Raw genomic sequence first — 25,000 nt, forward strand, 5'->3', positions numbered from 1 at the left:
TGTGAGAGAGAGAGAGAGAGAGAGAGACAGAGAGAACTATTTTCCGTGTGAGAGAGAGACAGAACTTTTATCTCTGTGTGTGAGAGAGAGAGAGAACGACAGAACTATTATCCCTGTGAGAGAGAGAGAGACAGAACTATTATCTGTGTGTGTGTGTGAGAGAGCGAGACAGAACTATTATCTGTGTGTGTGTGAGAGAGACAGAGAGAGACAGAACTATTATCTTTGTGTGTGTGAGAGAGAGAGAGATAGAGAGAGACAGAACTATTATCCGTGTGAGAGAGAGAGAGAGACAGAACTATTATCTGTGTGTGTGAGAGAGAGAGAGAGAGAGAGAGACAGAACTATTATCCGTGTGAGAGAGAGAGAGAGACAGAACTATTATCTGTGTGTGTGAGATAGAGAGACAGAACTATTATCTGTGTGTGTGTGAGAGAGAGAGAGAGAGAGAGAGAGAGAGAGAGACAGAACTATTATCTCTGTGTGAGAGAGAGCGACAGAACTATTATCTGTGTGTGTGTGAGAGAGAGAGAGACAGAACTATTATCTGTGTGTGTGTGAGAGAGAGAGAGAGAGAGACAGAACTATTATCTGTGTGTGTGAGAGAGAGAGAGACAGAACTATTATCTTTGTGAGAGAGAGAGAGAGACAGAGAGAACTATTTTCCGTGTGAGAGAGAGAGACAGAACTATTATCTGTGTGTGAGAGAGAGCGAGACAGAACTATTATCTGTGTGTGAGAGAGAGAGACAGAACTATTATCTGTGTGTGTGTGAGAGAGAGAGAGAGAGACAGAACTATTATCTGTGTGAGAGAGAGAGAGACAGAACTATTATTTGTGTGTGAGAGAGAGAGAGAGAGACAGAACTATTTTCCGTGTGAGAGAGAGAGACAGAACTATTATTTGTGTGTGAGAGAGAGAGAGAGAGAGACAGAACTATTATCTGTGTGTGTGTGTGTGAGAGAGAGAGAGAGAAAGCGAGAGAGAACTATTTTCCGTGTGAGAGAGAGACAGAACTTTTATCTCTGTGTGTGAGAGAGAGAGAGACAGAACTATTATCTGTGTGTGTGTGTGAGAGAGAGCGAGACAGAACTATTATCTTTGTGTGTGTGAGAGAGAGAGAGATAGAGAGAGAGACAGAACTATTATCCGTGTGAGAGAGAGAGAGAGAGACAGAACTATTATCTGTGTGTGTGAGATAGAGAGACAGAACTATTATCTGTGTGTGTGTGAGAGAGAGAGAGAGAGAACTATTATCTCTGTGTGAGAGAGAGAGAGAGAGAGACAGAACTATTATCTGTGTGTGAGAGAGACAGAACTATTATCTGTGTGTGTGTGAGAGAGACAGAACTATTATCTGTGTGTGAGAGAGAGAGAGAGAGAGAACTATTATCCGTGTGAGAGAGAGAGAGAGAAATAACTATTATCCGTGTGAGCGAGAGAGAGAGAGAGACAGAACTGTTATCTGTGTGTTTGTGAGAGAGAGAGAGACAGATAACTATTTTCCGTGTGAGAGAGAGAGAGAGAGAGAGAGAGAGAACTATTATCTGTGTGTGTGTGAGAGAGAGAGAGAGAGAGAACTATTATCTCTGTGTGAGAGAGAGAGAGAGAGAGACAGAACTATTATCTGTGTGTGAGAGAGACAGAACTATTATCTGTGTGTGTGTGAGAGAGACAGAACTATTATCTGTGTGTGAGAGAGAGAGAGAGAGAGAACTATTATCCGTGTGAGAGAGAGAGAGAGAAATAACTATTATCCGTGTGAGCGAGAGAGAGAGAGAGACAGAACTGTTATCTGTGTGTTTGTGAGAGAGAGAGAGACAGATAACTATTTTCCGTGTGAGAGAGAGAGAGAGAGAGAGAGAACTATTATCTGTGTGTGTGTGAGAGAGAGAGAGAGAGAGAGAACTATTATCTGTGTGTGAGAGAGAGAGAGAGAGAACTATTATCTGTGTGTGTGTGTGTGTGTGTGTGTGTGTGTGTTTCTTTAGGGTGGAGCACGCAGGGGAGATGAGAATCAAACCAGGACTAAGAAAATGTAAGAAGTAAATGTACACACACACACACACACACACACACACACAGACTCACACACAGACTCACACACAGACTCACACACAGACACACACACTCACACACAGCACACACACTCACACACAGCACACACACTCACACACTCACACACTCACACACACTCACACACACTCACACACAGTATTTGTGATCTCTCCTCTAATGTGTCTTCTTGTGTGCAGATGCGTGTGATCTCACACTGGACCCAAACACAGCACACACACGTCTCTCTCTGTCTGAGGGGAACAGAAAGGTGACGTGTGTGGAGCAGCAGCAGTCGTATCCTGATCATGCAGAGAGATTTGATGTCTGTAAGCAGGTTCTCTGTAGAGAGAGTCTGACTGGACGCTGTTACTGGGAGGTTGAGTGGAGTGGGTGGGGGGCTGTTATATCAGTGACATATAAAGGAATCAGGAGGAAAGGAGACAGTGGTGACTGAGTTTGGGCTTAATGTAAAGTCCTGGAGTCTGAGCTGCTCTGATAACAGTTACTCTGTCTGGCACAATAATAAGTTCACTGACATCTCTGCCCCCTCCAGCTCCAACAGAGTAGGAGTGTATCTGGACTGGCCCGCCGGCACTCTGTCCTTCTACAGCGTCTCCTCTCACACACACACCCTCACACACTTACACACACTCCACTCCACATTCACTGAGCCCCTCTATGCAGGGTTTAGGGTTTATTATAACTCCTCAGTGTGTGTGTGTGTGAGGTAGAATAGCCTCCTGTGTCCTGGAGGAACACCTGAGTCTGCAGGGAAACACACAACTGGTGAACATCATACACACATGCCTGCTGAGTATAAAACACACACACACACACACACACACACACACACACACACACTTTGCTCTTTCTCTCACACACACACTCGCACTCTACACCTCTCTTGCACGCGCGCACACACACTCACACAAAATACACCCTTATCTCTCACACACACTCCTCTACACACACAACTAGTGGACATCATAATACACACATTTCCTTACACATACACACACACCTCTCTCTTTCTCTCTGCCACACACACACACACACACACACACACACACACACACACACACACACACACACACACACACACACACACACACCTCTCTTTCTCTCTGCCACACACACACACACACACTTTGCTCTTTCTCTCACACACAAACACACTCTGCACTTCTCTCTTCACACATGCGCGCACGCGCACACACACACACACACACACACACACACACACACACACACACACCTCTCTTTCTCTCTGCCACACACACACACACACTTTGCTCTTTCTCTCACACACAAACACACTCTGCACTTCTCTCTTCACACATGCGCGCGCGCACACACACACACACACACACACACACACACACACACTACACCCTTGTGTGTGTGTGTCTCTCTCTCACACAGACACACACACAAAATACCACAAAATACACCTGTATCTCTCTCACACACACTCTTACACACACTACACTTCCTTCTCACACATACACGCTACACATCTCTCTGTCATACACTCTATACCTCTCACTCTTTCACACACACCACTCACTCAGAAACACACAGTACATCTCTCCGTAACACACACATAATACACTTCTTTCACACAAACGCATACACAATCCACCTCTCTCTCTCTCTCACACGCACACACACATACTTTGTCTTTCACACACACTCTACACGTCTCTCACATACACACACATAATATACCTGTCTCTCTCTCTCTCTCTCTCTCTCTCTCTCACACACACACACACACACACACACACGAACGCACACACACCACCTCTCTCTTTCTCTCTCTCACACACTCACACACATACACACACACCTCTCACTCACACACACTCTTACACACACAAACACACAGTAGATCTCTGTCACACACACACACACACACACACACACACACACACACACACACACACACCAAGTCTCTTACGCAAATGTATGCACACACACACTCACACATACACAGACACCTCTCTCTCACACACACTACAGTTCTTTCTCACACATACACGGTACACATCTTTCTCTGTCTCTTACACACACTACACCTGTCTCTCTCTGTCATACACACACACAAGCACACACCTCTCACACACACAAACACACAGTACATCTCTCTCTCTCACACACACACACACACACACACACACCTCTCTCACACACACCTCTCTCACACACACCTCTCTCACACACACCTCTCTCACACACACAAACAGTACAAATCTCTGTGACACACACACACACACACACACACTCTCTCTCTCTCACCCCTCTCTCTCTCTCACACACACACACACACACACACACACACACACACACAATACTACAAAATACACCTGTATCTTTCTCTTACACACATACACACACACCTCTCTCACACACACTCTTACACACACTACACTTCGTTCTCACACATACACGCTACACATCTTTCTCTGTCTCTTACACACACTACACCTGTCTGTCATACACACACACGAACACACACCTCTCTCACACACACACACACACACAGTACATCTCTGTGACACACACACACACACACACTACAAGTCTCTTACACAAACGTATGCACACACACACACACAAAACACCTCTCTCTCTCTCTCTCACACACACACACACACAAAATACACCTGTAACTTTCTCTCATACACATACACACACACACACACACACACTTCTCACACATACACGCTACACATCTCTCTCTGTCATTCACTCTATACCTCTCACTCTCTTTCACACACACACACACACACACACACACACACACACTCACACACACTCACACACACACACACACACACACACACACACACACACACACACACACACACACAGACACTTTAAACCTCTCCCTCTCTCTCTCTCACACACACACAATAAATGATGTTCAAATAATAGACTGAGCTGCAGTTGATTTCTGTACATATGACATAAATACTGTTCTACAAGTTACACATGCTGTGGAATCATAACCTCACTGTGTTAAACTCTGTACAAATCTACACATTAAAGGTGGAAATCTTTGGAAACTGAAAGGTTTTTCATTTTGTTTTCTGAGTGTTGGAGTGATACAGATACAGATGTTGTACACAGTATGAGTGAAATGTATTATAGAAATGTATTGTAAATATTTGAGATGAAATATTATTCTTATAATATGTTACTAGAGTTTAAGTATAATGTTTATCTAGCCAGAAAAGTCTGTATATTTGATTGAAGTAGGTAAGACAAAAGTAGATTAAGAGAAAAATAACATACCTGTGATGTTCCCCGTGAGGATGCTCTCGATAGTGCAGGTGCAGAAGTTCCGCAGTACCTTGGAGGGCAGTCTGAAGTGACGAGCCTTCTTTGCCAGGGAGTTGGTACGGCGGGACCAGGACAGGTCCTGCGAGATGTGAACACCAAGGTACCTGAAACTATCTGCTCTCTCCACCGTGGTTCCACTGATCCTCACAGGTTGGTAGTGCCGCTCCTGCTTCTTGCTGCAATCCACGATCAGCTCCTTTGTCTTACTGACGTTTAGGAGGAGATTATTTTCCTGGCACCAGTTTTCCAGGTGTTTAATCTCCTCCAGGTAGGCCCTCTCGTCGTTGTCCGAGATCAGACCCACGACAACGGTGTCGTCAGCAAACTTGACAATGATGTTAGAGCTGGAAGTGGCTGTGCAGTCGTAGGTGTACAGTGAGTAGAGCAGGGGGCTTAGGCAACAACCCTGAGGAGCTCCAGTGCTGAGGGTGAGGGTGGATGAGGCGCAATTGCCCACCCGTACTGATTGTGGTCTGTCTGTTAGGAAGTTGGAGATCCAGTCGCACAGGGATGTATGCAGTCCTAGATCCCCCAACTTAGTAGTGAGTAGGGAGGGGATGATAGTGTTAAATGCTGAACTGTAGTCGACAAATAGCATTTTAACATAATTTCCCCTCCCTTCGTCCAGGTGAGTCAGTGTAGTGTGGAGCAGCAGGGCGGTAGTCATTGAGGTCGGAGGGTCGAGGTTTCTTCGGGACGGGGACGATGGTGGACCACTTGAAGTTGGTATGGGACGATACCGAGCGTCAGGGAGAGATTGAAGATGTCGGTGAATACCGGGGCTAGCTGATCTGCGCAGGCTTTGAGGACCCTCCCGCAGATACCATCTGGTCCCATCGCCTTCCTGGTCTTCACCCTTTTAAACACTCTCCTCACGTCACTCTCCGTGATAATAAGAGGGCGCTGTTCTATGGTGGGCCCCGCGCATGTGCCATTGGCTGCGCCGATAGTACCATTAGCACTAGCGCTGTTAGCACTAGCGCAGTTAGCATTGGCGCTGTTAGCATTAACGCTGTTAGCATTAGTGCTGCTAGATGTAGCCTCGAAGCGAGCAAAGAATGTATTTAGCTCGTTCGCCAGAGACTCATCCGCACTCATCAGTCCAGAGGGTGGGCTCCTGTAGTCCGGGATCATCCGTAGTCCCTGCCACAGGGATCTAGAGCCACTCTGCTGGAACTATGTCTCTAGTTTCTTCCCGTAGTGCCGCTTCGCCTCCCTCACCGCCCTGCGCACTCCGTATGCTGCAGACTTGTACTCGTCCATGTTCCCACTGATGATCCCCGCATTGTAGGCAGCAGTGCTAGAGTTCAGAGCCTCGTGGATGGTTCTGTCCACCCAGTGCTTCTGGTTGGAAAACTTCTTGATGGTGATTCTTGGGATCGTGTCGTCCACCAGTTTCCCAATAAACCCCACTACTGCCTCCGTAAACTCGCTGACATCATCAGTGCTGCATTTAAAGCTACATTTATAAAAGTCTGTACTGTTTTCCCCAACTAATGCGTATATGCCATTCTATCTAACAAGTATTTCATAGATATAAAGAATAACAGCAAAACATAGTGGAACCTACACCTAGGAGATTGGCAGAAGAGAAGTGAAAGACCTCACATTATTCTTAAGTCTTATTCTTTCCGTATTTACAGAGGAGTCACAGGTGAACAGCGTCCAACAGAAAACAAGACATCCATCCTGCTGGAAAGAACAAACACAAAGGTGCTTGACATGAGAAGAAGTGATTTGAAATTCTCACAAACTGCTTTTAAACTTGTTATATGTGCATCATGTTCAGATGGTAACACTACAAGTTTGCTGTATATGACCTTTGCCCTTTTTTTTCAATTCTTTTATTCTCTTCCCTTAGATGTAGAGTTTTGCTGATGCTACATTACGGGCTGATTAAGGAGGTGTTGTCCTTCACAGTCAAACATTTCCTCATACTAAGCTTGGGTGCTGTGTATGCTTTGTGTTGATCAAAACTTAGCTGGCCACTGGAGGTGTGTACAGGGCAGGAGAGTGAGCTGAGTTTGATCCCAGTGATGAGTCCGTCAGGCCTGCGGGACTGCCTGTACCCCTGCCCCTCATCTATCACATTGCATGCTGCAGTCATTTATTACAGAGAGAAATGTGAACTAAGGTCAACAATGGCACTTACACAAAATTGCTACATCGAATAAACTTTAGACTGTATGTGTGTGTATGTGTGTATGACTTTGTGCATGGCACCCACTCCCCAGGATGGGTTTCATGTGGGCCGGTGCTGCACCTAATGATGGCAGATGTGCAATGGAAGTGAAAGTTTGGATTGATGTGACCTGTCGGAGAGAGTCAGTCATCCAACCTCACACTCCAACGTGATATGAGAAACAGGAGGCCAAATTAACCCACTAGGCTTAGTGCACCTAATGGTACTGTTCACTTATGCATACTGTCAATGCCACAACACAGAGCCTGGTAAACCTGGACTTCAGGTGACACTGTTTGGATGTTGTGCTTACTAATCTTAGCTGCAACAGTTATTTAGGTCATTATATCAGGTGATATAATCAGGTGATTACTGTCGGCCAAACAGTACTAATCCAAATTCTACCAATGCCAAAAGAAGATGACCTTAAGTTGACTGAGTAGTGAAGAGCAAATGAATCGAGTTTAGACAGACTAACAAACTGGGTATCTGACAAACATATAAAATAAGATGTTATTCTAAGTACAATAATCTTCTCGTGAGAGGTTCTAGACTTGTAGTTACTTCTGTTTAAAATGACTCTCTGCTGAAATCAGTTTTTAACTACTGATCTCAGGGGTGGCATAAGAAGGAAAGGCTCAACAGATGTGTTCATGCAAATGTATAGCTTCTTTGTCTCAGTCTTAGGCTTTGATTGTGTCAGGCATTTACCTCGAGTTACCTTACAAAACATAAATTAATTCGATATAGTATTAAAAGAACAGAAAGAGGGAAACAAAACAACTGGAACACAAGAGCAAATTTTATCTAATTTATTTAGTTTAATTTTATCACACTAATTTCACCTGAGCACTTAGTCTGCACATTTATAAATACAAAGGAGTATAAATACAAAGGAGTTCTTACAAACAATATAAAGCACACTACTAATTTTTCATATATTATCTGGCTTCTCCTACTACTAATTCAGAAGCACTTTGCTTGCACAGCTGATGAAGGACCTCAAAAACATTTCATTACTCAAAGACAAAACATGAGAGAATATTCAAAGAAAACAGATAATGGTTCAAGGCAGATATGACTATGCAATATTTCAAACATGTATGTGTAAATGATTTATTTCAAATCAGGAGTGAAAGACAAATTAGAGAAAATGTTTATTTGAGGATATGCTATTTAGTTTGGGAAGTTCATTGTATGGAAACATTCTGGAAATTAATGTATAGTCTATCCTGTCCTCATCTTGGTCAAGGCTGGTCAAGCTGCTTCAAGCCTGAGTGGAATCTTGATCCGCATCTGAGTATTTTTCTGTGCTTGGACTGAAATAGTTTACTCAAAGTGCTGAGCCCTTTGGATGGATTGGAAAAGTGCTGCTCATGGCCTGAGGGCTTGTAATCCGCAGCGTGAGGGTCTCCGAGCAGCTCTCTCACCTTGGGTGAGGCGTCCTTGTGTAAGTAGTGATAGGGCTTTTTGCCACTGTTGTCACGTATGTTGCAGTTGGCACCATAATCACGCACCAGAACACTCAGGACTGATTCGTGGCTGTGAATAGCAGCCATGTGTAGTGGGGTGTAGCCGTCATAGCTCTTGATGTTAACGTCAACCCCTGGCCCACCTTGCTGTGAAAGAAGAAAGATCTTGCGCACCATTTCACTGTTTCCTTGTTTAGCAGCCCAGTGAAGTACTGTGAAGCCAGAAATGAAGTTTCTCTTCTCTGCCAGCTTGATGTCCTGGAGCAGAAGCTGGCAGATTTGATCCTGCTGTCCTGCAGCACACTTCACAAGCCACTCATGTTCTCTTGGCCCTAGACGGAAGATGGCTGACTGCTTTGTATCCACACCTGGTTTGGTGTCTTTGTTGACCCTTTTCAGGGCTGGTGAAGCAGGTGCCACAGAGTGCCTCTGCTTGGTCCTGGCTGATCTGTACAAGTCATATCCATCAGTCACTTCACTCAGACATGCTGCCACAGTCCTTTCAGTCCGTTCATGGGCCATCTTCAATGGGGTTCCAAAGTTCCAAGGGTGTAGATGAGTTGTTTTTCTTTGAATTTCCTTGGATTTCCTAAATAATCTTTTTTTTCTTGCCAGGACTCTCTGGTCCATCCCGAGGTAGTGCAGGGAAGGTCTCATCAATCTCCTCTCTGCCACTGGCCATCTCATCTCTGCTGATGTTCCCTGAGAAGCAGGTTATTCCTGCTGAAAATGACATACAGACAAATTTCAAATTAGCCTAGTGTCCTCAAAGTAAGACCTATACTCCTAAATTTCATTGCAGAGAATTAGCTACAGTATAAAATGCATTGCCATTAAAGGGTAGGATCACCACAGTGTAAAACATGTCTATATGAATCTGTGTTCAGATAAAGGGAAAAACACAAAGAAAAAAATGAGTCTTTTAAACTGCACAAATAAATGACTGAAGAGTGAAATTCAGCACCAGTTGAAAGTTACAGCCACCATAGATAACTTTTTTTTTTCAATTACTATCCTTTAAATTAAATAGTCTTCTACATAACTTACACCACAATATAATAAATCAGTCAGTTAGCTGGCGCATTTGGACCTCACCATGTGTCTCTTGCGCAAGCTGGATTTGATCTCCTGCACTTGCAAATGAACAGTAAAAATATACAATCTATATTTATACTAATTAAAGGAACAAAATAATGGATCTATACATCACTCCCATTAGTCCATGGGCTAGTACTACCATTACAGGCTTGAGCATTTTGGTCAGATACATTTAGTACACAGACATATCTCATGAGTTTTCCTCTCTCCCACAATTCTTTCTACAGAGCAAACATGCCCAAGATTAAACAGAGACACACTACAACCTTACACCTAGTGTATATATTCAGAGGACTAAATGAATGCAACAACCAAATAAAATACAAACTGTGCTTTCTGGACTATATGATGTTTTGGAAACGTCTTTTTAGTACTAATATATGGTAAATATGCATTTCATTTTATGTTCACTGCAGTTTATTTAAAGTCACTCAGCAAACTACTGGTTGTGGAAAATCAATCAGTTTAAGACAAGACGAATATATATAGAAAAATTGTGTGTATAGGCTCATAAAAAGAATAACTGGAGTAAATTTTATTGGCTGTGGAACCAAAGTCTTAATCAATCTTTTTTCTGGAAAGCCCAGTAATATGAAGGCTATCCAACTTTATGAGACTCAGTGAATGTTTACTTTGCATTTCTTGACTGACAGGAGAGCATAATCTCTTCTGTCGTGGACTATAAAGCATTCATGTAACTATTACTGAAAAACACTAAAAGAGAAAAAAATGATCTTTTTTCAAGTGTTACATCCTGTGTTCGTTTGTTGTGTGTGTGTGTGTGTGTGTGTGTGTGTGTGTTCCATTCTAGATTCCATTACAGAGTTTCATGTTTGCAGAAAATGTGTTTCAGATGTTCCCCAAGCCATTGTGGTACTGAGGAGCAACCCCTGAGCTCAGGGAGGACTGGTCGAGTCCGTCAGAGGTCCTCCCTCCCCTGCCGGATGTTGTCTTTTCCCTGGAGCTCAGGACAAGTTGGGTGGAGATAACCCAAGCTTCTGCAGTACAGACACCTCCCTTCCTGCATCCGAGCGTTGCGTTCACTTCGGGAAATGCGGGTGTGTCCGAGCTGCATTAGCTGGGATTCGGACTCCCCCTGCTGGTCATGCACATGAACAGGGCTAAAGGTGCACAGAGAGGTCCACGAGAGCCTCGACTGATCTCTGGTCCCCGTGTTCTGCGCCTCTGCCACACACAATTGTCAATACGCAAGAGCAGATGGATGAGGTCATGGAGAGTGGCAGGAGCATCACGGTGGACCAGTTCATGTTTAAGGTCCTCTCTGAGGCCCTGGTGAACAGCAGCCATCAGCGCTGTGGGGTTCCATCCACTCTCAGCCGCCACAGTGTGGAACTCACTCACATAATCAGCCGCCGCTCTTCTCCCCTGTCGCATGTTAAGAAGACGGGAAATCGTCTCCCTCCAGTGACTGGATGGCCGAAGGTCCGCTTAAGGGCAGCAGCGAATTCTGCTGCAGTGGAACAGACGGCAGTTTGGCGCTTCCAGACCAGGGTGGCCCATGCCAGAGCACACCCAGTCAGAAGGGAGATGATGTACGCCACCTTTGCTCGCTCTGTGGGGAACCAAGATGGCTGCTGCTCGAAAGCCAGTGAGCATTGAAGGAGAAACCCCCTACAACCTTCTGCCTCACCAGCATAGCGCTCAGGGGCAGGGAGCAATGGCTCTGAATGTGAGGTGGGCAGGATTTGGGCTGGCTCTGCTGCTGCCTCAGCCCCAGCTGCCTCCTGACTAGGAGGAGCCAGAGGCACTGGTGTTTGTGTCAGGAGGTCTGTCAGGGCCTGTAACGGAGAGAGGATCTGTTGCAGGGCCTGCTCATGTTGACCAACAGTCACCCCCTGATTAGTCAGAGCCACCTTTACCTGTTCCAGAACAAACTGTTGAGCTGGGTCCTTGGCTGGGTCTTTCTGTAAGGCGGGCTCGAACCCAGGTCAGGTAGGTGATGACACCAACAGCCTACTGGGTGAGAAACCACGCTCGGGAGAGAGACAGACTCAAGAGAGAAAACTGGAGAGGGCAGGGGATGTGTAAAAACACAGACACACTCACAGCACAGAAGTAAGGTGTAGCACAAGGGGGAAAACTTGAGGGGAGGGGATGTGTAAAAACACGAACACCCTTGCAGACAAGAAGTGAGGTGTAGCACAAGGGCTCAGACCTCAATACCTGAAGTTACCACCTAGAAGCTTGGCTCAGAACTTTGGCAAAGAGCCAGCGCTGAATGGCTGGGTCACTGGGCTTATATAAAGTCTAGCCCAGCTGTTGGGTGTTAAACCTGATTAGTGGTGTGCCTGACTCAAGGCCTCCCTCTGGTGGCCGGAGGGGGGCATCGGCCTGCCACCAACCCTTACACACACACACATGCAGTCTGCAGGCACCCCCAAGTCAGATTTAAGACATTTCAATACTTTTAATGCAACTTCCATTGTAATTTAAAATCAAATTTGCAATGAGGATATACAAAAATAAAGTTATTTTGAATAACTTAAACATGGCAATTGAGAAACTGATACTTTCAGACTAATGTTGAGAAGCTTCATTTTGAAGAGACATAAGAACACCAAATAAACCAAGTGATGAAGAAACTGACAGAAAAAAAACTAGTTAAATTAGGCACTTTCTACATAAATGATAGCAGGATATTGTAAGCAATGAATACAGACAGAAGCAAAAACAAATGATCAAATCTTTCTTTCTTCCGGTATTTTGCTAGTGAGAGCAGAGCTGTTACTTCCCTGTAATCCTCACATGTAGCTAGCTAGATAAAGCTGGAGCTAACAAGCTGATTTCTGAGGGGATTTCAAACCATATTCACAAAATATGTAGAAAGTTAAACAATTATAAATAGAGTGGAACATTTTGAGATGGACAGTGTTAAATTGAATCAGTCTGTCTAGAATTTCCTGTAGAGATCCACGACTGCTTGCTAGTCACTTGAGTTTGGTAACGTTAGTTATCTAGCTAGATAGCTTCATAATTCCATTTGACAGTGTATATGCCAACCAGATTGAACAAGACCAAAAAATGTTATTTGATTAAAATTAAAACTCTACTCAGATTTTTCCTCATCTAGATGGACATAATCAGGGTTAAGCAATTCATAAAACTATTTAGCTAGAGTGCTGAAGGACTAAACTCTAATCTATAAGCATCATGTCAGCTGGGAGAAAATGTTAGCAAGGACAGTATATCCACATTTCTAACAAGGTAGAAATATTAAACATTAAAGGGATGACTAAATAAGGCAAGTGAGGGGACTACGTTTTCGTCTAGGCCTCCTCTATTTGATGAAACTGCTGCCAATCATGCTGCTTGCCCTGGAAACACTTGAAAGTAAATGATAGTCACCCTCCCTCCCCCTACCTCCTTCACACATAGGTGAGAATTGCTGTCACTCCAAGACAATGGCCAATAGAAATCAATATAAAATAGAAAAGGGGGGTCTAATGCTCTATTCAGGAACACTTTTACATCAGTATCGTGCATTTTCAGTTAACCAAAGGCTTGTGTATTTTGGGTTTGTTTACGAAGGAACCGAACGCATGTTTTTACGCAAAGAAGTGAGCACGCAATTAAAGAACTTTACTAACACTATATACCATTTAAACCAGCGGAAGTTCCAACACACACACAGGTAACTGTCACCTGACTGAGGAGACCTACAACTAGCAGAGCTGAACATCTGAGACTGGACATCTGAGACTGAGAGACAAGGAAAGAAAAACCCTGTATATCAAACTCTGTGTATCACAACACCATCCAGTGATCTGTGGTCCAATCTCACTGATCTACTCCCAGTTCTAAAGAATAATGACGTATCCTCAAAACTTCAGCATTCTGCAAATACTTGACAATAGTGATAAATGTAGGACACAGTTGTCTTGAGTGTGATAATGTTATACCTCAGCTCTTACTGGTCTGTAGTGTAATAGCGAGGTTTGTCTGGTTCATGCTTCTCAAGAAGTGCAGTGTGATCTCCAGCGCCCCCTCTCTGATTTTGCTCTGATCCTTCTTATCCTCCATCTGTCTCTCAGTGCATGCTGGATAATCTGCTCTCAGTAGATTCTTAAATCTCTTCAGCTCATTCTTCACCAGAGAGATGATTTTGTCCTCCAGCTCCTGAATAAACAGTATCAGTAAAACTAGTGTCATATACAGATCTTTTTAACACAGGATAATATATTATACATAAGAGAGGGCTGAACTGAGGGGCATTGGGTGGTCATGTGGACATTATGGTTTATAAAAGAACATAAACATCATATTAACTGAGCTGTATCTTAAAGTTTCATTTTTAGTTTTATAAAGCTACAACACAGTAGTTTGTGAAGTTTGTGTATCTTTCATTATCATCTTCATTACAAAAAAAAACAAAACATTAAAGTAAAGAATGAACCAGTAAACCACAGAATTTCATCATGATCTATGATCTAAACACACTCTAATGATAAAGACCCTTCCCCCCTCACACACACACTTACACACCTTGAACACTGTTTTTCTTTATAAATATTTTCAGGTTTCTTTTGGGAACTGTTCAAAAACAAGACAAAGATGTTAATGGTTTATAAACATGAATTCAAGTTAAATTGACACTTTTGTAAAAGATGATGTGATACATCCTCATCCACACAGTACAGGGGGCAAAAGAAGAGAGAGAGAGAGAGAGAGAGAAATGTAACAGAGCAGCAGGCTCTGGGGATAATCATGGAAGAAGCACCTGACAGACTCTGCCCCCTAGTGGATACTCTAGGAGGTGAACAGGGAAGGGGAGACAGCAGGCAAAACACAACTGAGACAGGAAACCACACAACTGGGACATGATTCAAACTGAAGGAGTGAGTGAAACATATCACACTGTTCTACCCACTACATTACTGGGAAAGTGAAAGGAGTGAAGGGAGTGATGAGAGTGCTTGGTGGAGACATAAGTGGAGGAAGGAAGCCGAGTATTCACCTAACCAGAAGGGGCAAGTCTATGGGTGAGAAAACCCTCAGCCACTTCTAATGAAAAACAAAGTGACTTGTCTGGTCCGAGGATCAAACCAGCGTCTGCACTAGTCTGGGGATGCAGCTTTAACCACTACGTGTGTGGTAGACTCAGGACACTCTGTACCTCTCCCTAAACACAACAGGAAATGAACACAGAACAAAGGACAAATAACTGGAAGACAGAGAACAAACACACAGGGACACATCCTGCAACAGGACATTTCTCCTCCTAATAAACGACTGCTAGAGAGGGACTCTCATCAGAAGAAACAAGAAGAGACAGACATGAGGGAAGACCGTCCCTCACAGAACAGGTAAGAAAGACGACAGGAGACTCTTGTTGAGAACTTTCCACTTGAAAAAATACCAATTATAAAATACCCACTCACCAAGGCTTCATAAAGAGTGTCCTGAGTGAAGTAATTATATAGGGGTGGGGCACCTGTGGGAGATCAGACTAATGAACACTGATTATCTCCCAGCTCATGGCCTCCCTCTGGTGGCAGCTTGCTGGCATTACGAGCCATCGGTTACAAGAGAGAGTTGGAGAATGTGTGTGGGTAGATGATGCTGAATCTCTTTCTCCTAAACCTAAAACTAAAACACACCTGTGGTGAACCCCTTTTATTAGTTTGTCTTGTAGAATGGTGACATTGTTTACTGGGGTATTAGTGTTGTAATATTGGGGGAACTTCACTCCCTCACACACTGGGAGGAACACATCCACCCCACTTATGAAAGAATCTGAGTGTGTAATGTGTGATTCACTGTAGGACTGAGGTCACAGGTTCACTACTGAAGTTAAAAGGATTATCCATGGATGCATCACTCTTCATAGATACACAGGTGGGTGCTGGAGGTGATTCACTCTTAACAGACACACAGCTGGGTGCTGGAGGCTCTGCTCTCTCTACCCTGATGAAGATGAGGAAAGTGTTGAGTAATTACATCCTTCACTACATCTCATTTATCCTGAATATTCCCTCTTCCTGTTTCCTCAGATTAGGTGCTGATGGAAAACTCCTCACTGTGGGTCAGAGGTTCCTCCTCCACTGCTGGTGTTATGAGGCTCCATCATGGAGTTGTTCCTCTTCACACACACAGCTGGACACTGGAGACGCTGCTCTCTGCTCCCTGTCAACAGTTCATCCCTAAATAGTAGGACCAGGACACTGAAACACTGATTATAATGAACCTGATGTCACTGCAGTGTGAGTGTTTCTGGTTCATGGCACTATTTCCCTTCTTCTGGAGCGCTTAGATATAGTGTTCTACATATACTCCCACATTTATTTGACACTAATCACATGTTACATTAGTGCCAGATAGAGTTCTCTAACTGCGTATTGACCAGCTTTCTACCAACGTTCTGCTCAGGTTGTACGTTCAGATCAAACGGAGGAAAGATAAGTGGGATTTAAAGTCAGAGATTTTCATTAATAAATCTGCATACAGTAACTTCACCTGAAAATGTTAAATATTAATAACTGAATCTACACTTAGTTCAGGTGTTCAGGGCAAAGTCAGATTCTTAAAGTATCTGAATATCAGTGCAGGTAAGATTCTACTGGTATCATTGTCCAGCAGACCACACATTGCTTAACCCCTTTAACAGCTACTATACTGTTAGTCTGTATAATGTATTCATGAGAATCAATTCTAAAACTTCATATTTTATTACACCTTTTATTATACTTTTATACATTTTGAAAACAGTTGTCAAAGATGTTGTTGTTCTTTTAATAACCTTAAATGTGGAGTTGCTAATAATAATTGCAGCCACACTGGACATATAGCTGAGCATAAAATATACAGCAAATCAAGACCAAACACATTGGAGGAAAAGTATCTGAATAACTCAAAATTAAAGTCTCAGTTTTAGCAGCGTCACAGTGAGGAGTGAGATAAAGGTGTCAAAGCAACTCTACATGTCCCTAGAAAAAAACATTAAACACTGCACCTGATGAGGCTGAGTGGATCATCACAGCCGTGATACCCATTAAGGACCAATTGTTCCACCAACTATTGTACTCTGAAAAGAAAATACTTCCCCAAGAAGACAAAACATCCCGAATGTTTAATGATCACGAAAAGGACCTTAATAAATAGATACAAGTCTGTTTCTTGTATTCTAAAAAATAACACAAGAGAAACTGATCAAATCAAACTGCTGTAAGGTGTATAAGTTTTCTTTAACATCCTAAAATAATTTGAACATTAGCACAAAACTGAACTGAAATGTATCTGAAATGTAAATGGTTGATTGTGCTAATAAGTGGAATCAAATCTTATTTGGTCATTGAAACTTCACCCCTCGACTCAGTGAGCATTTAAGAGGAAAAAACAGAACAAGTTGGATAACATTTTTTAAGCACCAAAAACACCTGTCAGCTGTTTCTACAACTACTGTTTGACTCTGTGAAACAAACCAGATTCCTGTTTGGTAACTATTGAATGATGGTTACAATGGGCAGGATTGTGATGAAGAAAAGACACTGTGATGCTCTTCACCAGCCCTACGAATCATCTGACACTGTGACTCTCTCCACAAATGATCAAGCCACTCCTCATCAGCATGAATGGGACAGTTTCAAGAGGCACTGTGCTGTATTTAACTCTTATGTGATCTACAGAACTTCAGACTGTACTTTAGAACAAATGTATTCAGTAGTTCAATAATACGTTTGAACATAATTGCAACATCAGTGACGTTTGTATTAATTAACTGAACAAAAGACAGTCAATCTGAGTTTTTATCTGTACACCTGTACACACTCTCTCTGTTTCTATCTGAACAATAATCTGGTTACACCTTTTTCTCTTTAGAAGGAATCAAACCAGTACGAGCACATTTCAGTCCCATTACATCACAAGACTAGAAGAACAAGCCTTGTCTTGTAATGATTATTAAATCTCCCTCTGTGGATGTGTTTGTACCATACCTCCCTCTGTTTGTGTGTTTATTCCATATCACCTTCCGTATGTGTGTGTTTATACCATATCTCCATGTCTGCGTGTTTATACTATATCTCCCTCTGTGTCTGTGTTTATACCATATCTCCCTCTGTGTGTGTGTGTGTGTGTGTGTGTGTGTGTGTGTGTGTGTGTGTGTGTCTATAGCATATCTCCCTGTGATTGTTTGTTTATACAACATCTCCACAGGAACAGACATGGTGGGAACAGAAGACTCAGCAACAAACATGGAAGCAGATCCAGAAAACAAGAGAAACAACCATAAGCACAAGACAGACACAAATACGAATATGTAAACACCATGAATACTGTAAGAGGTGTATTAACACTGCGGGTGTTAACATCACTGTACAAGTGTTTAGATAAAATTGGATGGGTAATGTTAGCACTTCGGGTCACTATACTAATAGTGTAGGTGTTCATTCAGCACTTCAGGTCACTACACTAACAGAGTAGCGGGTTGTTCTGTTTAGGTTCTCAGACACAACCACTTGTCATCACCAGAAACCAGTTTAGCTGCTTGAAAAGAATGAAACATTTTCTATCAACATTTGTTGTGTGAGACAGAGAGAAATCTATCATGTTGTAGTGCTGGTGTCACATATCTGTGTGAGAGAGAGAGATGGAGAGAGAGAGATAGCAGGGGTACAGAGAGAGAGATGGAGAGAGAGACATTAGAGGGGTACAGAGAGAGAGATGGAGACAGAGAGCAAGCGGGACAGAGAGCAAGAGAGACAGAGAGAGAGAGAAATTGAAGGGGTACAAAGAATGAGCACTCAGATGATTTGGCTTCAGTTCAAGTTCTGAATAACAGTTTAGAATTTGCACACAGCAGTTTTCATTACCAGAAACCAGTTCAGCTGGTCTGTTTTTTTATCTTTTGACTCTGAACCATGTGCTGAACACTTCAGGGGAGCTGTTAGCATTTTAGCTCTGGGGCCAGAGTGAAGTGAAACTTTTCACCATGTGATGGAGCTACCCTCCACCACAGTTTGTTCATATGGACTCTGTATTAGAGATGCACATATGCTGTGCATGTATATATTTATATATGTGTGCATGTAAATTAACACATACAGGAATTGTTTGGTCAAACTTTATTGATGTGATTTATTGAGTGATGTAATTAACATGTATCTAAAGTGTTATTTAGTGTAAATACTTGTAAATACTAAATTTTCCTTTTTGAATATTTCTGTTTGATTTTTTTTTTTTTTTTTTTTGCATTAGGAGCCAATAAACACATTTTCTTTTGTATCCACTTGGAATGTAACCATGGTTCTTTTCCACCAGACCATTACAAGTGGTGTCAGAAGTGTTACTGTTACTCAAAAAGTGTTGCCATAAATATTTTTGGGCAAATCACGAAGAGTAGCTGGAATTATTTGGTGGGATACTGGCATTTGAAAAGGTGGGATTTGATCCTAAGAAGCAAGGGATTGGCAGACAGCTCAGGACAAGAACAGTGATGGAGGAACCTTCAGCAGCAGGTCTGACAGCTGCAGCAGCAGGAGGACCAGCAAAGACAGAGTGAGGATGATGCTGAAGAAGGAGTCAGTGTTCAGATAGGAGGTGATGAAGGGCAGAGAGTAGCACTAGGCTTCAGAGCCCAAACTGCATCCCTTAACTCCAGATGATGACCGTGAGCACTTCTTGGCAAATTTCAGGTAAATTGCTAAAGTGCTATAGTAATTTATTGATTGAAACACAGGGAATTCAAACTCATCCAATTCAAAAGCATGCTGTGGTATTAGGTAGCTGAGGTGATAAAATATGCATAGATGTAAATGGGTTTCTATGGGAGTACCAGATGAATTTAAGTCTAGAAATCAGACTGAAGCAGGTTTTGAGTCTTCCTTGTTTTGGTTGGTTAATAAGAATGTTGACTGGATTAACTATATTTATTACAATCAACAACGATTTATTAAGTACACCTATGATGCTTTGTCAGCTAAGGCTGAACAATTACAAGCCTCCTCAATATTGACTTGGAAAAATGATGTGGTTTTGGATATGCTGTTGGCTGAACGAGGGGTGTTTGTGTAAGTTTGGTGAGTTATGTTGTACATTTATTCCAAACAATACTGCTCCTGATGGTTCTATTACAAGAGTATTGTCCAAATTAGAGTCATTATGCAATTAATTAGCCGAGAACATTGGTGTTGATAACGTTATTACTGGATGTGAGTGATGAGTGAGTGACGATGGTCAGTTGAGGAAGGCATGTGACCGAGGACGAGTAGGATCCTGGGTGTGCACTGGGACGACCTAACGCAGGCACTGTGGCAGTACTGGCTTGAGCTCCTTGTGGCAGCCAAGTCCACATATCCCTTGATGTATGGCCAGAACAAATGATTCATCTGAGGGGTCCTTTGTGCCTCAGTTTTGGAGGTGTGGCCTACGTGTTCAGCAGTCTCATGAATGCAGTGGATGGGTTTTAATAAAGAGGAGTAGGAGAAACGAGGGAGGAGCTTTATCAAGTGTTTATTTTGTTTAATTTGTTCTTTTTTTGTTTGTTTATGAGTAGTTTTTCATTTATTTTTGATCACCTTTGTTTATTTACATTTACGGCATTTAGCAGACGCTCTTATCCAGAGCGACTTACAAAAGTGCTTTGTCGTTTACTCATAGAATATATCCTACTACAGTACAGTAAGTTAGAATCAAACATACCAGTGAACTAGAATACAGGGATGAGTGCTGATATGTAGAAGTACAAAATACATAAGGTCTACCTTAAACCATGATAAGTGCTATAAATAATAAGTGCTAGAGTTTGTTGAACAACATAATAAACAACACCTTACAATAAGTACATTGTACATTAATATACTATAATAATGTAATGTAATACGTACATTATTGTACAATAAGTACAATAAGTCAATAAGGGAGCAGTGTCAGTTTTCCTTTAAATATTCTGCAAATAGATGGGCGACTGAAGCTGTGAAGCTGTGTTTGAAGACTGCAAGGGATTCTGCTGCCCAGACAGTGAATGGGAGTTCATTCCACCATCTTGGAGCCAGGACAGAAAATAGTCTCGATGCTTATCCTCCACAAGACCTGAAGCAAGGAACACTTAAAGTGGTGCTTTTTACAGCGTTTTAAACTGACATACAAACTGTGTTATTTTTCTCTATGCTGTAAAATATGCCGCAAAAACTGTAAACCATAAACAGAGAGAAAAAGAATGCCGACTTTGCGACATAAAACGTCCAAAATGCCGCTTTTTTCTCCGTTTTACAAACAAACCGCCTTTCGTTTGAAGTGCATTTTGACCACTTTGGCTTTCCATATTCGTAACACGCGTAAATCGCTCACTTAATATTTTAATCTAGTTTTCATATGATGAGGAACATGTTTGGTTCCTTCTTCTAATGGAAGAACACTGCCAGTGATCCAGCTGTTCTTTATTCTTACTGTTGTCTTTTATCTTTATCTCCTCTGCATGGCATTTATTTAATATAAAATGTAAATGATCAACTGTCAACTTGCAATGCTAACACACATTTACTGCTATTCTTTTACTGTTAGGCTGTGTTCTATACATCATGTAGTTTTCTGATACAGGTTTACCAAATACAGGTAAACAAATAAATAATTTTTTCCACAATACTTGAAACAAACAAACAAACACACGCGCGCGCCAGCATTCAGCCATTAAGAAGATTCTTTATTTGTCATACGCACAACATGCTATGGACGTCCACACACTTACATGCTTATTGTGAGGCTGATTATCTAAATTACAGTCATCTGTAAGTTAGAGCTACAAAGTGGTTTGTTAAATTCCGACGTGTTTCAACGTGCGGACATAGTGGAGATTTACTCTCAGCGCAGCCGCAAAACAAGTCCGTGTAGGCGGGACTGTGAATCCATTGGTTGTATAGACTAGTGTATGATTCGCTGCAGCAAAATGAAGGACAGCTAACTTTGTCTGCTGATTGGCTTAATAAAAATGACTATTTTAAGAAATCGGTTGTGTAATTGTCTTCAGTCGAAAATGATTGACATGTGCTCCGCCCTCCACTTACACACAGGTGTTCCTGTAGTCTCACCTTTCTCAAGAAAACGAAAGTATTTTCTGAACAGCTGGCGTTGTTGAAGGTTGAGCGGGTTGAAGATACGAGCGTTTAAAATATTTCACGGTAAGTTCATTCTATTTGTAAAAATGCGATGTCGGTGCAGTTTAAAGCAACATGTTTTGTAAGTACATAGTTCTGTTTAGGTTCATTCGTAGGTCAACCCAAAGGCGGATTAAATCTCAAGATTAAAGTCCTGGTGAAGTTAAGCAACTAAAATGGCTAACGCCCAGTACGATTGCATAGCTATATTTAAAATAATTTAAAGGGCCGAGATATATATTGTCAGTTATTGTGAAACTCGATTTCAAGTCTTAGTTAGTCAGTGATATTTTCAAATGGTCCCAGTTGAAACTCCTCTGGCCTAAACTCAAGTTCAGATTCCCTGTATAGTTATTTAATTATTTATATTATTAATTATAGTTTGGGAGGGGACGGTCAATACTGACGTTTCAACGCTTGTTTCGAGTTTCTGAAAGGCAGCGTTTTGAAACGAAGTATGGCTCAAAACGGCCATGTCACGTGACCACGGCTAAACGAAGCTTGTGTTTCTACAGGTGTCATACAGAAACTGCCGCTCCTGTCTTTGACTGACAGTGTCTGAAACAAACCTGATCACACATCTGTCTCAGTCACAAACTCTATGAATGCTTATAAGTCAACAAAATACACCCCAACTTTCAGGGTTTTGTGAGAATAGAGAATTTGAGAGACGGAGAGATTCAGTGTTGTCTAGATAGAAGGTTACTGATAGGATATATTGACTGATAGGCTAGTGAGAGACATCCAGTGAGCAGTAGGTAGGATAGATATAGTGACATTAATATATAGAAAGTGTATGTAGAGAGAGATCCTCTGGTTTACTGACAGGAGTGTTGTGCTGTACATCCACACATTTATATAATGGTAAAAACACCTGTGCATGCCAGCAACATGTCTTCTATGTGATTGAATCTTTTCCAAGACTGAGGAGGTAATTTGGGAAGAGAAGAAGCCCCCCAAATAGCAGAACAACAAAAATTTTATAATATAAATATAACAATAAATATATCATTTTGAGACATTGTTCCTTTATTTTACTATGAAATCTGTTCCATACAGACAATTCATTAAATTGGTCTGCACTTCATACACTACAGAGTTCATGTGAACCCACAGAACCCAACAGAGTACATGTGAACCCACAGAACCCAACAAAGTTTATGCAAAGCCACAGAATTCTACAGAGTTCATGTAAACCCACAGAACCCATGTAGTTATTTATCCCAGTAAACATACCGGCATTTTGTTAATAGATTATCTTTCTAAATGTCATGTCTTACACATGAAACTGAAATGCCAAGAATTTGAAATGCCTCACAGAACACAACAGAAACAGTAGTTTATTTTAAATATTTATTGATCATATGTATCAATAACCTGGTATAACCCACCAGAATAATATATAGGCAAAGTAGTTTAGACATTGTTGTTTCACAGAATAGAATTATCAAGATGTTAGCAAAAGTGGTCACTGTGGAGATCATGTCAGAATGTTTCTATTCAAAAGGCCCATAAGTGTTGGAAGAATTATGAGTGAATATTATTTACTTTTGTTGTTCCTTATAATATACTTATCTAGTTAAACGTTACGTCATTGGTTAAAAATACTGGTTGATTATCCAGTTAAACTTTGTGTCATTGGCTGAAGATATTGGTAGATTATCCAGTTAAACTCTGCGTCATTGGCTAAAGATATTGGTCAATTATCCAGTTAAACTTTGTATAATTGGCTAAAGATATCACGGTGCTGAGTGTTTCCCACACAGTAAAACTCTGTTTGTGTTAAACCCAGAGACTCTGTGTTACTGATAAAATGTAAGTCAGGCATCTTCTTTTTATATTGATATTCTTTGATGAAAAAACAATGTTAGTTGACAATTACTAACAAGCAGGCACGTTACTCCCTGTGCCTTTCTGTATAGGTTTAGTTTCACTTTCATGTTTTAGTGTATTTATCCTCTGGTAATGCTGTGTTTCATATCAGCTGTACTTCCTTTGTCTATTAGTCCTTGAGTTTGTGAGGTTAAATCAGTTATTTCAATGTTAGTCATGGCCACTGCATTTCTTTATCAAGTCATTGAGTCAGTTCCAGAGATTTGCCGCTAGATGGGGCCCAAGTACCAGTTATATTGATCGTAGTATAGATATTTTAATCGACTGTAAAAGCCTTTTTTTTGTGTATTGTGCATGTTGTCATTTACAAACCACATTGATATTTAAAGTAATATCTGTATTTGTGTCTTAGACCAAAGATTGATGACACATATTTGATTTCACAACATATAATATTGGGTAACCTATTCTCTACTTCACAGTTCTGTAACATCAAAGTTCATGCCTGTTATTACACCTTTGATCTCAGTATGGCTTTAAGTGGTCTGGCCAACACACCAGGTTGAACACAGTATAAAGCCAACCTGTGCCAGTCATCCCAGTTCCCTACAGTAGTCTTTACTACACTTTTGAAACCTTGAAACTATTTTCGACACAACTGCTTCAAACATCTCAATTTTTCACAAAGCCTCACTTTCCCTCCACCACCTGTAGTGTACTGTAAATGTGTCATGATTAGTCCCTCCCAGCTTCCCTGTTCCGTGTTTTCCATCTTGTGTATTTTAGTTCTATTCTGTAGTTTCGTTTTCTCGGCCCCTTGTTTGATTTTCCACACCTGTCCCTCGTTTAGTTCATGCATTTAAACCCTGTCTTGTTGCCTTGGTCTTGGTTATATATTGTTTATT

General features: G+C 41.8%; 2 protein-coding genes and 1 long non-coding RNA gene across 3 annotated transcripts in view; 2 read left to right on the forward strand and 1 right to left on the reverse strand.

Moving 5' to 3' along the window:
- LOC145657477 (NACHT, LRR and PYD domains-containing protein 3-like) overlaps window positions 1-3,170 on the forward strand; it is a 51,604-nt gene extending 48,434 nt beyond the window's left edge. The window contains exons 12-13 of the mRNA XM_081712415.1: window positions 1,992-2,038; window positions 2,256-3,170. Of these exons, the coding sequence (XP_081568541.1) occupies window positions 1,992-2,038; window positions 2,256-2,512 (304 nt within the window). The 3' untranslated portion in view covers window positions 2,513-3,170. The remainder of the gene's footprint in view (window positions 1-1,991; window positions 2,039-2,255) is intronic.
- LOC145657500 (uncharacterized) overlaps window positions 1-25,000 on the reverse strand; it is a 56,861-nt gene that overhangs the window by 4,650 nt on the left and 27,211 nt on the right. The window lies entirely within an intron of this gene.
- The window catches only part of LOC118240901 (NLR family CARD domain-containing protein 3-like), a 24,498-nt gene continuing 21,697 nt past the window's right edge, over window positions 22,200-25,000 (forward strand). Inside the window, exon 1 of the mRNA XM_081712428.1 lies at window positions 22,200-22,286. The gene's annotated coding sequence lies outside the window, so the exon portion shown is untranslated. The remainder of the gene's footprint in view (window positions 22,287-25,000) is intronic.

This window comes from Electrophorus electricus, chromosome 1, assembly GCF_041902795.1.
Source record: "Electrophorus electricus isolate QZ-2024a chromosome 1, ASM4190279v1, whole genome shotgun sequence".
NCBI lineage: Eukaryota > Metazoa > Chordata > Actinopteri > Gymnotiformes > Gymnotidae > Electrophorus > Electrophorus electricus.